Source organism: Monomorium pharaonis, chromosome 9, assembly GCF_013373865.1.
Source record: "Monomorium pharaonis isolate MP-MQ-018 chromosome 9, ASM1337386v2, whole genome shotgun sequence".
Lineage (NCBI taxonomy): Eukaryota > Metazoa > Arthropoda > Insecta > Hymenoptera > Formicidae > Monomorium > Monomorium pharaonis.
In genome coordinates this window covers 13225607-13238029 of record NC_050475.1, presented here as the reverse complement: position 1 = coordinate 13238029, position 12423 = coordinate 13225607, and the positions used below count along the sequence as shown (strand labels likewise).

The 12423-nt window shown below is 42.1% G+C and overlaps 2 protein-coding genes across 2 annotated transcripts; both read left to right on the top strand.

Moving 5' to 3' along the window:
* The first annotated feature begins 1340 nt into the window (after window positions 1-1340).
* Window positions 1341-3601, top strand: LOC118647391. Its single transcript, XM_036292199.1, has 3 exons — window positions 1341-1846; window positions 2193-2275; window positions 2486-3601. The coding sequence occupies exons 1-3, from the start codon at window positions 1658-1660 to the stop codon at window positions 2829-2831; spliced, it is 618 nt and encodes a 205-aa protein (XP_036148092.1). The 5' UTR covers window positions 1341-1657; the 3' UTR covers window positions 2832-3601.
* A 1692-nt stretch (window positions 3602-5293) lies between these two features.
* LOC105840185 (vegetative cell wall protein gp1-like) lies at window positions 5294-6686 on the top strand. The gene is made up of 3 exons (XM_012687056.1): window positions 5294-5680; window positions 5740-6059; window positions 6605-6686. The coding sequence occupies exons 1-3, from the start codon at window positions 5294-5296 to the stop codon at window positions 6684-6686; spliced, it is 789 nt and encodes a 262-aa protein (XP_012542510.1).
* Window positions 6687-12423: the final 5737 nt, after the last annotated feature.

Below are 12423 nucleotides of genomic sequence, written 5' to 3'. Positions count from 1 at the left end.
ACTCGACCGATGAAGACACCGAAACATCCGCCGGGAAGCTGTGCCTGCCGCTACCGCTGATGGAGGAGGCACTGAGGAAGTGCCACGACGCCGCTACCGCAGGACACCTAGGAATAACGAAGACCCTCGCTCGATTGGCGCAGAGGTATTACTGGCCAGGGATGTTTTGGCAAGCCGCCAATTACGTACGATAATGCACAAACTGCTGGGAACACAAGCCTGTACAACGACAAACGGCCGGGCTCCTACACCACGCCGCCATAGACGCCCCAAATATGGTCGTCGCCATCGACTTAATAGGGCCTTTGCCAAGGTCATCCGAAGGCCATACGTGAATATTGGTCTGCCAAGACGTATTCACGAAGTGGATCACCACCAGGCCCTTACGACAAACCACCGCTTCCGCCGTCACACGAATCGATAAACGAGACATCGTACTTCAACATGGATGCCCGAAGAAGGTCATCACGGACAATGGACGGCAGTTCGAGAGCCGCGAGTTCCACGACATGATCGCCCGAGCCGGAATTGAGCACCGAAAAACGCCGCCATACTCGCCCAAATGCAATCCCGTCCAGCGAGCCAACAGGACGTTGAAGACATAGAGATGTTTATCGAAAATCGATATTATCGAATATTCGATATTTTTTTCACTTCAATATAAAAATATCGAATAAAAAAAATATGAATAAAATATGAATAAAATAAATACTTTTAACCTATTTCAACAACATTAAGGGGATGCTGGACTGCCTTTCAAATTTGATCGAGGTCGATAATGTAGAGTCATTCGTGCACATTATTAATGAGATTTCGTATATATTTCTTTTATAGATTTAAAAATTCTTTTCCATAATTAAAATACACGTATTAATATTAATTTGTGAATTAAACTAGTGCTCTGTTTCTATCCTCGGACCGCCTCGTACCGATTCCTCACTCACACATATATACGAAATTTTCTCTGAGGCTTTTTTCTTATACCAAAGCTTCTAGCTCATTTCTGCAAGCATTTTATTATTCTTTCATATAATAAGATTAGTGCGTACTAGTTATTTGTACTTACAAAATTTTTAAAACTTATGTGTTGCAAATGAAAGATACGAGACGACTGCACAAAAGTATAATTTACTAACTTTTTTTGTTTTTTTACATGAAATTATAGGGAGGCACTATTTGTTATTGTCTATACTTTAATTCTAGAGAAGGATTTTTAATTCTATAAAATCAGTAAAAAAATAGGCCTAATTAAAAATAATAACGTTCAATCGGTAAAACAGACGACTCCAGCATCCCCTTAAAGACGAATATTTTTTAAAAAAGATCATTTTAGAATACAAGTCTTTAGGGCCATCACACATAAGTTGCATATGCATAGCATAAGACCGTTAAACCAATGAGCTCCTAACATAAAGTCGCCATATTGATATACATAAGATGCTTATTGGCCTAGCGTTCTTATACTATGTATATTAATGCAATAGCTTATGTCATTTCGTGTGTGATGGTCCTTAAGAACAGCCGCACAAACTTTTGCATAACGCATAACGTATGTACGCATACGTATGTACGTATGTACTAACTCTACTCTATTGTACAGTTCGTGTCGTTCGTGACATCAAAAAGTGATGTGACATATTATTGACTTATTATCCTTATGTTCTGTGTTATTATTTATTCGAAAATGAGCTGTGTATGGAAATATTTTACAAAAACCGAGAAAAATGTTGCTAAATGCACATTATATTCCAAAGAAGTGAAAACTTCTGGAACGACATCCAATTTGTTTACTCATTTAAAAACTAAATATTTATTTGCATTTGACGAATGCATGAAAAAGAAAAAGGTATGTGTTACTTGTACTGTTTTTTTAAGATAAAGATATTCTGTTACTAATTTGTATTTATATAAAAATTTTAATGAAATATGTATGTATGTAAAATTTATTACATTTCTTTAGGGTTACATCATGTACTCTTTCTCTCCCCCTCTCCCGTTTATTCATCTTATTCTCTCTCTCTCTCTCTCTCTCTCTCTCTCTCTCTCTTATTTTAATCAAATATCAAATTATTTTTATTTTTACTTTTTAAGTTTATAATTTATAATATATAAATTAAGCTTTTAATTTAAATAAAAAAATGTTATGTAATTATATTATATATATAAGTTCTGCATAAAAAAATTTATTGCAGAAAAAAAATGAGCTCACAATTAATAAAGATGATTTAAAAGAAAATGTAGAAGGATCCAACACTTGTACAAGTAGACATAGCAGGTAATGTATACTTATCGTTAGAAATTAGCTTGACATTAAACTTGTTTTATACGATTAAAAATTCTGCTCAGAATTCATATAAAGCAGTCATGATGAAATAAGTTAAGATGAAATAAATTTATAATAGATAGAAAAATGTCTATAATTTTTTATAATAGAACAGAAAATGAGAAATCTAAAAAAAATTATTTTTTATTTTTTTCTTTATAGATCACGAAGTCCACTGTCCAAGTCCATTGACAATTTATCACAAAGTTCTACGTCGTCACACTTTTCGCAAAATACATTGTCAGAAGTCTTAAATAAAAGAACAAGTTTTGAAAAAGGAGGTTCAAGAAATATAGCGATTACAGAAGCATTAGTAAATATGATATGCAAAGATAACATGCCTACTAGGACTGTCGAGAAAGGGGGTTTTATACAATTTGTTAAGACTCTTTGTCCTCTATATAAAATTCCTTCAAGATCTACGTTAACAATTCTTTTAGAAGAAAAATATAAAGTATGCAGGTCACAACTGAAAGAAATGTTGGATCACGTACATTACGTATCTTAGACATCAGATATATGTACCATAATGAATTCAACTAGAAGTTTCTTAGTGATAACTGGACATTTTATCAATACAGAGACTTACAATCTTGAATCCGTTTGCTTGGAAGCAGTGCCTCTAACAGAAAGACATACAGCAAATACTATAACTGAACAATTTAATCAGATTTGTGAGGAATATTATCTGAATCCATTAAAAATAATTTCAATTACTACAGATGGAGCTTCTAATATGCAAAAGGCAGTTGAATTGTTCTCAAACTCTTCAAAATGGATTTGGTGTTTTGCGCATATAACCAATTTAGTTGTACAAAATTCTTTGAAGAATACAGCTGAACTTGATAAAATTATTGTATAAATTAAAAGAATTGTTACGTATTTCAAGCAAAGTACCATTGCATTAGATGAACTCAGAACAGAACAGATAAAGCGTGGAAAAAGTGAAGGCAACATAATGTATTTGACACAAGACATTTCTACTCGATGGAATTCTACCCTTAAAATGGTAGAAAAATTTGAGAAACTAGCACCCATTCTGGGAACTATATTAGCTAATAGAAGTCATAAAGATGGTCCACAAATGTTAGCAAAATATCATATTGAAGTAGTATCTGAAATTATTCACCTTTTAACACCTTTTAAAGAAGCGACTACTCAAATATCAGGTAATAAATATGTAACTGCCAGTATCGTTTTGCCATTGTGTCATAATGTATTAGAGACATTAAATGATTTGAAGCCTGCCACCAATGCTGCAATGGAATTAAAAAAAAATTTATTAAAGGAAATCGAGGTAAAATATATATCTCTTGAAAAAAATAAACTTTTAACAATTGCAACTCTACTTGATCCTAGATTCAAGAGAGTGTACAGCTTTTCTTCTCTCTGCCAGGCAGCAGCTAAATCACAAGTATGCTGCGAAATTAGAGACGTAGCAAGACAAAAAGGCGACACTTCTGCAACGTTAGAACAAAGTCCGTCCAAAGAGACTCAAAAAAAATTGTATTTCTACACTGGCGCAAAAAAAAACGAAACAAAATTTTTGACCGATTTTTAGGCAATATTCAAAGTGATGCAACTATGCGAAAAATCATCCAAATTACATGTACTTTTTTTTTAATTAAAGGGCAAAGACTTTACTTTGAGAATCCCTACGCGAAAGTTTGATTTGTTAAGTGCGAACCTTTTGTATCCCATGAAAATCAAACATGTGTTTTTTAATTAAAAAAAGTAAAAGTTTGTTATCATTTTGCACAAGTTTCTCGTTAAAATCTTGCTAATATTAATTCAGATTCTAAAAGTTTATTCTTTTCTAAGCAATTAAAAAAAAACATGTCGATACGATGTTTTTTGTTGATTGCACGCTAGTTTGAAATTTGCACTGCATTTTAGCGAATAAATACGGTATTTTTTAAATATCATGAATTTTGAGTATCAATATGATATTGCACATTAATTTTATTCGTATTTAACTCAATGACGTTTGCCTCCAATACCGCCATCCAGGAGAGCACTGGATACACGCCGGCAATGTTGACGTATGGACGAGAACTTACCGCACCCAGCACGCTACGAGCGAGAAATGAACAGACTCTGGGTGACGCACCGAGTGAGTCCCAGATGCGCACAGTAATAAACGGACACAGCAGACTGAGTGAAACGAACACAAACCAAATGCGCACAGACCAAATGCGCACGGACCAGAAGCACACGGACCAAATGCGCATAGTCGCAAACCTATGTGTTGCAGAGAATGCTTTGCGCGCGCGCACGCACACGCGCGCGCGCACACACACACACACACACACACACACGGGGTGGGGTTCAAGGGGGTTTTGCACCCCCCCCCTTTCCGCACCCATTCCATCGGTAGAGGTGCCCAAAAAGTCGCAACCCATGTGATAAGTTTGTAGGTTACCGTGTCCATTTGGTCTGTGCGCATTTGGTCCGTGTGCATCTGGTCCGTGCGCATTTGGCCCGTGCGCATTTGGTCCGTGCGCATTTGGTCTGTGTCCGTTTCACTCAGCCTGCTGTGTCCGTTTATTACTGTGCGCATCTGGGACGCTCCCGACGCACCGACCGACTGGCCCGCCGCGCGAGTTCGGCAAATTCAAAAAATGCGCAAACAGTTCGAAATCGCCACCCGCCGACAAGAAGAAGCCACGGCGAAACAAGCGCGATACTATAATCTGCGGAGGCGCGATTGGAGGCCGGACGTAGAACAACACGTCTATCGCCGGGAACATCCGCTGTCAAACGCCCATTTCGCGGGTAAATTAGCACCCCGATACGCGGGACCGTTCATCGTTGACAAACACATCTCCCCGGTCATTGTCCGCCTGCGGGATCGAAACAATAAGATCATCGGGACCGCACATGTCAAGGATTTGAAGGACGCCAAAACAAAACACGACCGGGAGAGTATATAAGGCGCAACGAATTGTGAAGAAGGAAACGACAGTCAGCATGGGTCGAGTACGAAGCAGCCTGAGCAAGCGTCTCGCACGAGCGATCTCCGGACCACCGCGCATCCCGGTGAGCAACCGGCCTTTCGAGGCGACAGCATGCCCGTCGAAGCCAGGGCAACCGGGCGACGACCAGGAGACCGGCCGACCATCTGCCGCCGTCCAGGAGGGTCCGACACCACTGTCGGCGCACGATACCCGAAAACCACCGGCCATCCGTCAATGGACCACTCGCTCTCGGCAGGAGCACCCCTACGAACCAGCTCCCACCGACGCAGCCGCCGCCCGCCAAGCCGCGCTCCTGACCACATTCGGGTCTACGTTGTCGGACCTCGACGACGACGACGACGACAACAACACCGGCGATCGCCAGAAGACCGCCGAGCGCGCAACAATCGCGTCCGACCCCATGCCGGACATCGCATCGCTGACAATCGCGGGACCCAGCACGGCACCGGGACGGCCCCACCAGCGCCGCCACCGCTCTCGACGTTACCGACGCCGCCGCCAACGCCGCGACCCACACCACCACTGACGCCGCTGCCAACGACGCCGGCACCGCCAGTACCGCTGCCAACGACGCCGGCACCGCCAGTACCGCTGCCGACGCCGGGGTACTTCACCGGACTGCCGCCACTAACGACTTCCCCGATGGCGTCACCGCCGCCCGGACCACCGATCTCACCAGGCATCGCCGCCCCGGGGGGACCCTTCCCTGAGGACGCCCTCCAAACCGTGCCGTGGAACCGCATCCGCCCAGGACAACGGTACCGCCACCACGTGCACGGGCACAAAATTGTTATTCGGCGCCGCTGCGACGGTTCATGGCTTTTAAAATAAAGTCTTTTTTTGTATATAAGGACAAGGTCTGCCGAGGGAGAGATGTAACGAGCCGTTCCCCCGCTGCCGCTAGAACGGAGGTAAGGTCGTTACCCCTACCTCGCACGCTCCCTCCGCTCTTCTCTGCTTCCCTCGTCGCCTGGTGAAGGGTATATAAACCCTCTACTCGCGATAAGAGACAGAGCTTCCCCGGCCTGCGCACTGAGCAGACCGTACCTCCTGGTGCACTGAGCCAGGCAGCCTCGAGCGCACATTGAGCGCCATAATCTAGGATATGATCCTTCCGGCACGCAGTGAGTGCCTTCTTGACCGCGTACCGAGGGCTCTCGGCCACGCACTAAGTGGTCGCACGCGTCGTCTCACCCGGGTGCCCCGCACTGAGGGGAAACCGGCGCCGCGACCCGTCACCCACGCGGGGTAATCAACGATAGCGTCGATCGCATCAGCTGATGCGCCGAACAACTGACATCAGGTACACCGCCGCCAACCGCACCGCTATACCGCCGGTCAGGCTGGCCACCGCATGTCCTAGCGCCGTTAGCGTCAGGCCTTAAGACTACAGCGTATCAACGCGCCGCCGCGTCGACCGGTACCAGTACCGCGCCCGTCGCCAATCTCCCCGCCGACCGACCGGCACGCACACCGCCGCAGCCAATCGGGACACCGCACCGACACCGAACACACGCGCCGCCGCAGCCAACCAGAGCACCGACATCGATCACACACGAGCGCATGCCGCGATATAGTTGCCAGAGCACACGAATATCTCGCACGGCGAGATTACACATCGTATATATTAGCATAGAAGTTATTCTGCAATAAACCATAGTATTATACCGAATACCACGTCTTCTCACTTATTCGAGCCCGCCGCCCGGACCCTGAATCCCGCGGCTATCCGTAGCCAATAAGGATGCAGTATTCACGGTTACAATTTATTTACACATAAAACATATTTCAGAATCACATATTTTTTATTGATATACATGATGCTTTAATAAATTTGCAACTGATATTACTTTTTGTCAATTAAATTGGACTCGATTTAAGAATACAGCAATAGATGTTAATAGAGATTTCACAGATTTATACACGGTTCAAAAACCGTGGGTGAGGCAGTCTTCATTTAATCACAAGAAATTTTCTTGTGGAAAAAGAAAAGAAACTGATCTCATGTTGAAAGGATTTCGCTCACTTTCCAGGAAAGCTTGTAAAGCATCTCTCGTTTCGTAAATTTTTCTCTTTTCCTGAAAAGAAAATAAAAAAAAAACAAGCAACAAACTTCTCCGATTTAACAAAAAAGGGGGGGGGGGGCAATTCTACTTTTGTCAACGTCTCGTTTCCTTTTATTACTTTCTATTTCGGGTTCCGACTCACCTAACGCACCAATTTTCTCTTATAGAAAGGAGCTAACCTATCTGAATGAACCATCTTTCTTCTATGTTTTGGAGTCTTCTGAATACAATAAACTACTTCGCTCAATTTCCTAACAATAGTATAAGGTCCCTCCCAATCACTTTGTAATTTAGGAGCCTTCCGCTTAACTCTTCGGGGATTGAAGAACCAGACCTTCTGCCCTTCCTGGAATAAAATATGTCTAGCTCTGCGATCATAGCGAGACTTAACACGTGAAGATCGAATAACCAATCTTTCCTTAACACTCGCATGAAATCCCTCCATTTTTCGTTGAAAATCCTTAACGAAACCTTTCACAGTATGAGGATCTTCCTCACAAGATTCTGGCGGTTTCCCTCGTAACAAATCCAAAGGCAATCTAAGATCTCGCGCAAAATATAACTCTGCCGGAGTCACACCGGTAGCCTCATGCTTCGAGGTTCTATAGGCCAGAAGAAACATAGAAATCCAACGATCCCAATCCTTCTGATTTGAAGAAATATACCTCACCAAATAATTAGTAATGGTTCGATGCTGTCTTTCAACTTGACCATCCGATTGAGGATGCAAGGCAGTAGTCCTTGTCTTCCTAATTCCGAGAAGTTCCATGAGTTCAGTAAAAAGCTTGGACTCAAAATTCCTTCTCTGATCCGTATGAACCTCGAAAGGTGTCCCATGCCTGGAAACAATTTGATTAACAAAAACCTTTGCCACTGTTTTCGCTCTAATATTTCTCAAGGGAAAAGCTTCTACCCATTTGGTAAAACAGTCGACTACAACAAGCAAATACTTATTTCCAGAAGAAGTAATGGGAAAAGGACCAGGAATGTCCATTTGAACCCTCTCGAACGGAGTTCCAACATTGAAGATCTGCAAAGGGGACTTTCCCTTTCCTAAGGGGCCCTTTCTTGCCACACACACTTCACAGGATTTACACCAGTTCTCTACATCTTGCTTACACGAAGCCCAGTAAAACCGCTTCTTAATTTTCTCCAAGGTCTTATTCACCCCGAAATGTCCTCCCGATAAAGAATCATGGGCTTTCTCTAAAATTTCTTCGACTCGTTTACGTGGGACTAATAATTAAAAAAAGCAAGATTTCAAATTTGGAGCATACCAGCTCTTATAAAGGACACCGTTCTTTAGATTTATAACGTCCCAATACGACAAGTAAATACGTGTAGAAACATCCGAAACTTTCGTGCGTAAAGGACGTACTCCTGTTTCCTTACCGCGAAAAATTACCGACAAATTAGGATTCTTTTTTTTGCTCCCTTTGCCATTTTTCTAAATTTTCTTCAGCCAAGATAATACGAGCAATAGTTTTCCTCGACTCTCGAGCACAATTTTCTTCGATCTTAGCACATTATCTGCAACCTTAAGATACACAGTGACGTCTAGACAGTCCATTGGCATTTCCGTGAAACTGTCCTTTTCGAAAAACAATTTCAAAATCAAATTGTTGGAGTCTCTCCAACCAACGCGTGAGCTGTCCTTCAAGATCTCTAAAAGATAAAAGCCATCTAAGGGAAACGTGATCCGTACGAATAAAAAATCTTCGTCCCAAGAGGTTGTTGTGAGCGAAACACTCACAACCAATAAAATCATATTATAAAATAAAGAAAATAAAATATTAAAATTATCAGATAGCTCGCCGAGGAAGGCTCGCTATCACAAGGTGTCAGGTGACACATGCCTCGTGCGCTGCCGGCCGGTCATCGCACTGGGCAACGCACCAGCCACCTTAAAGAATTAGCGAAGCCAGCTTAGCAACAATCATGCCACCGGAAATGCATACCTGCATTTTGGCAATTGTTGCTAAACTCGCAAATATTTCCCGCGCGCCGGATGCGCGCGAGAATGACCATATATGGTCATGCGGAGGGCCCGATGCCCCCACTAATAACCAAATCCGCGACACTAGTTAAGCTGCTGCCGAACAGCGGCCCGCGGGATCAGTGATTAGCAATCAAGCCGATACGTACGGCCCGCACGAGTGAATTACGAGTTAGGGACTTAGCCGCAAGCAAAGAGACGACGCGTTAACTCCGAGTCACGCGCCGTATCTAATCAAGTGTAACACGACGCGGCACCTTCGCCGACCGCAACCAATGTACAACCACAGTGAAATAAATCTTTTATATCAAATTAACTTAGAATCAGTGAGTGAGTGATTTGAGGACCCTGCCAACAAAAGCCGCCTCTTTCCGCGAGTTCCTACTCCTTGGGCAGCAACGAATCCCGAAAGATCTTTTGTCGCACCGCAAGGTACGGCAAAAAATCATTTGTTGTACCGCAAGGCGCAACAAGGTAATGACGGAAAGCTTTGATTGCTTCAACTATCGCCAAAAGTTCTCAACGCGTAACGCAATAATTCCTCTCGGCTTTATTCAAAACGCGACTAAAATAGGCTATAACTCGTTCCTTTCCATCCTGTTTCTGGGAAAGAACTGCACCAATACCGATATTAGAAGCATCGGTATCCAAAATGAATTTCTCTTCCTCCCGCGGAAAAGAAAGCATAGGAGAAAAAGATAACACGCGTTTCAATTCGTCAAAAGCGTTTTGACATTCTTCTCCCCAAGAAAATTTAACTTTATCTTCCGTTAATGCATAAAGAGGTTTCGAAATAAAAGAAAAACCTTTAACGAATTTGTGATAATACGAACAAAAACCTAAGAAGCTACGCAATTGCTTTTTAGTATGCGGAACTGGCCAGTCTTTTACCGCAGAAATCTTTTCCGGATCTGTAACTACCCCTTCGGCAGAAATTATATGGCCCAAATATTTAACATTTTTCCTGAAAAAAAAAACACATTTCTCCGGATTAATTCTTAAATTTGCTTCCCGAATTTGCTGAAAGACTTTACTAAGATTTTCTAACATTTCTTTAAAACTTTTTCCAAAAATAATCACATCATCAAGATAAACTAAACAAATTTTCGTTAACATGTCTTTTACAATTTTTTCCATTAGGCGCTAAAAAGTTGCGGGGGCATTACATAATCCAAAAGGCATTACAGTGAATTGCCAAAGCCCCTTACCGACAGAGAAAGCAGTTTTCTTCCTATCCTCCGGACGAATTTTAACTTGCCAGTAACCGCTTTTCAAATCAAGCGTAGTAAACCAAACATTACCTGAGAGCTGATAAAAAATGTCATCGATCCAAGGAAGAGGAAAGGAGTCTTTAATCGTAACCGCATTCAATTTCCGGAAGTCCACACAAAATCTCAATGCTCCATTTTTTTTTCTAACCAACACCGCAGGGGAAACCCAAGGATTTTGAGACTCCTCTATTACGCCATGTTTTTTTCATCTCCTCTATTATTCCATAAACTTCGTCTCTCATATGATAAGGAATACGTCGGGAAACCTGTTTTATGGGGGAAGAATCTTCAACATTTATAGAATGACAAATAATATTACAATTTCATGCAATTATTTCCTCAGAAAATATATCCTGAAACTCATTTAACAGACCAGCAAAAATTTCCTTCTAAGAATCAAGATTTTCAGAATTTTTTTCAATGAGCTTCCTTAAGACAGAAGCGACAGAAACAACACGAGAACAATTAAAATTCTTTTCTTTTTTTGATTTAGAATTTCCAAAGACGGATTCAAAAACATTTTCTAAACTAACCTTTTTGAGAAAGTCAACCCCTAGTAAACAATCGTCATGAATTTCCGCCACGAACATAGGAATCTTCAAAGAATATTTACCAATAAGAAGATCAACCGAAATTTTATTTTTGCAAAGAATCTTTTCTCCGGTAGGATATCTCAAAAAACAATTTACCGTTTCCAACTTTTCTCCATAGTCTTTTACTAATTTTCTATTTACAATAGAGATGTCAGAGCCCGTATCAATCTTAAAGGAGCAACGTTTTTCATTAAACATTCCTTCATAACAAAAATAAGAATCATCATCATTATTAAAACTAAGAGAACGATAAACACAATAATCTTTATTCAAATTATAATTAGAACGAAAAATAGTCGGGGCATTACTCTTTGGAGTTGAACTCGCCCCAAAAAGCTCAACTGAGTCGCGTTTCCCTTCGCGTCGGGACACTCAAAACGGAAATGTCCTATTTTTCCACACGCCCAACATTCTTTATCTTTGGCTGCAGATTTGAGGCCGCGCCAATTTTTTCGGAACCCCCCTTCCTCCGATTTCTCATCCCCAACACTCTGCGCGTCCTTCCTCTCCTCCCTCTCAAAATTTCTCCTAAAACGATCAAAATTTCTCCCGAATTTTTCTTTTCTTTCAAAATTCGCCCCTTGAATGATTTCGATAGCTTTGGCTCTCTTCACGGCCGCCTTCAAAGAAGAAATCCCTTCCAGCTGGAGAGTTCTTCTAAGAAAACCATTGGAAACGGCGGAAATGAATTGCGAACATGCGATTTTATCCCGCACCGAAAAAAAGCACTCCGGATATGTTAAACGCGAAAGCCTTTCCAACTCAGCCCCAAAAGCAGCCAGGCTTTCCCCGGATTTTTGTTTTCTATTGGTAAAAAGAAAATAAGAATTTTGAGTAAGAATTCCCTCCCCAAAACGCAACTCAAGCTTTGATTTTAATTCTTCCAAACTAAAAACTTCTACGTCCTCTAAAGATTCTAAAACCGTTCGCGCTTCCTCCCTTAAACTCGCGGCCAAAGCTACAGATTTCGTCGCGTCGTCCCAGAAGTTCGCGCGCGCGATTAGGAGAAATTAAAAGAGGAACTCCCGCAGCGGAACCGTTCCGTCAAAAGTGTCAGGCTTTAATTTGAAACCCAACTCCGTTCGCGCACGATTCCCGCACGTGTCCCCCGCGGACGCGGTCCCCGATACGTTATCACCTGAGGCTCTATTAATAGAAGGACTTAGCTGGGAATTTCGCAAACGAGAAAGCTCCTC

Excerpts from the sequence above, each read along its gene's own strand:
- LOC105840185 (XM_012687056.1), top strand. The coding sequence starts at position 5,294 with ATGGGTCGAGTACGAAGCAGCCTGAGCAAGCGTCTCGCACGAGCGATC. Across the intron at positions 5,681-5,739 it reads GCCAGAAGACCGCCGAGCGC|CACGGCACCGGGACGGCCCC; the intron begins GCAACAATCGCG and ends CGCGGGACCCAG. Across the intron at positions 6,060-6,604 it reads CGCATCCGCCCAGGACAACG|GTACACCGCCGCCAACCGCA; the intron begins GTACCGCCACCA and ends AACTGACATCAG.
- LOC118647391 (XM_036292199.1), top strand. The coding sequence starts at position 1,658 with ATGTTCTGTGTTATTATTTATTCGAAAATGAGCTGTGTATGGAAATAT. Across the intron at positions 1,847-2,192 it reads AATGCATGAAAAAGAAAAAG|AAAAAAAATGAGCTCACAAT; the intron begins GTATGTGTTACT and ends AATTTATTGCAG. Across the intron at positions 2,276-2,485 it reads TGTACAAGTAGACATAGCAG|ATCACGAAGTCCACTGTCCA; the intron begins GTAATGTATACT and ends TTTTCTTTATAG.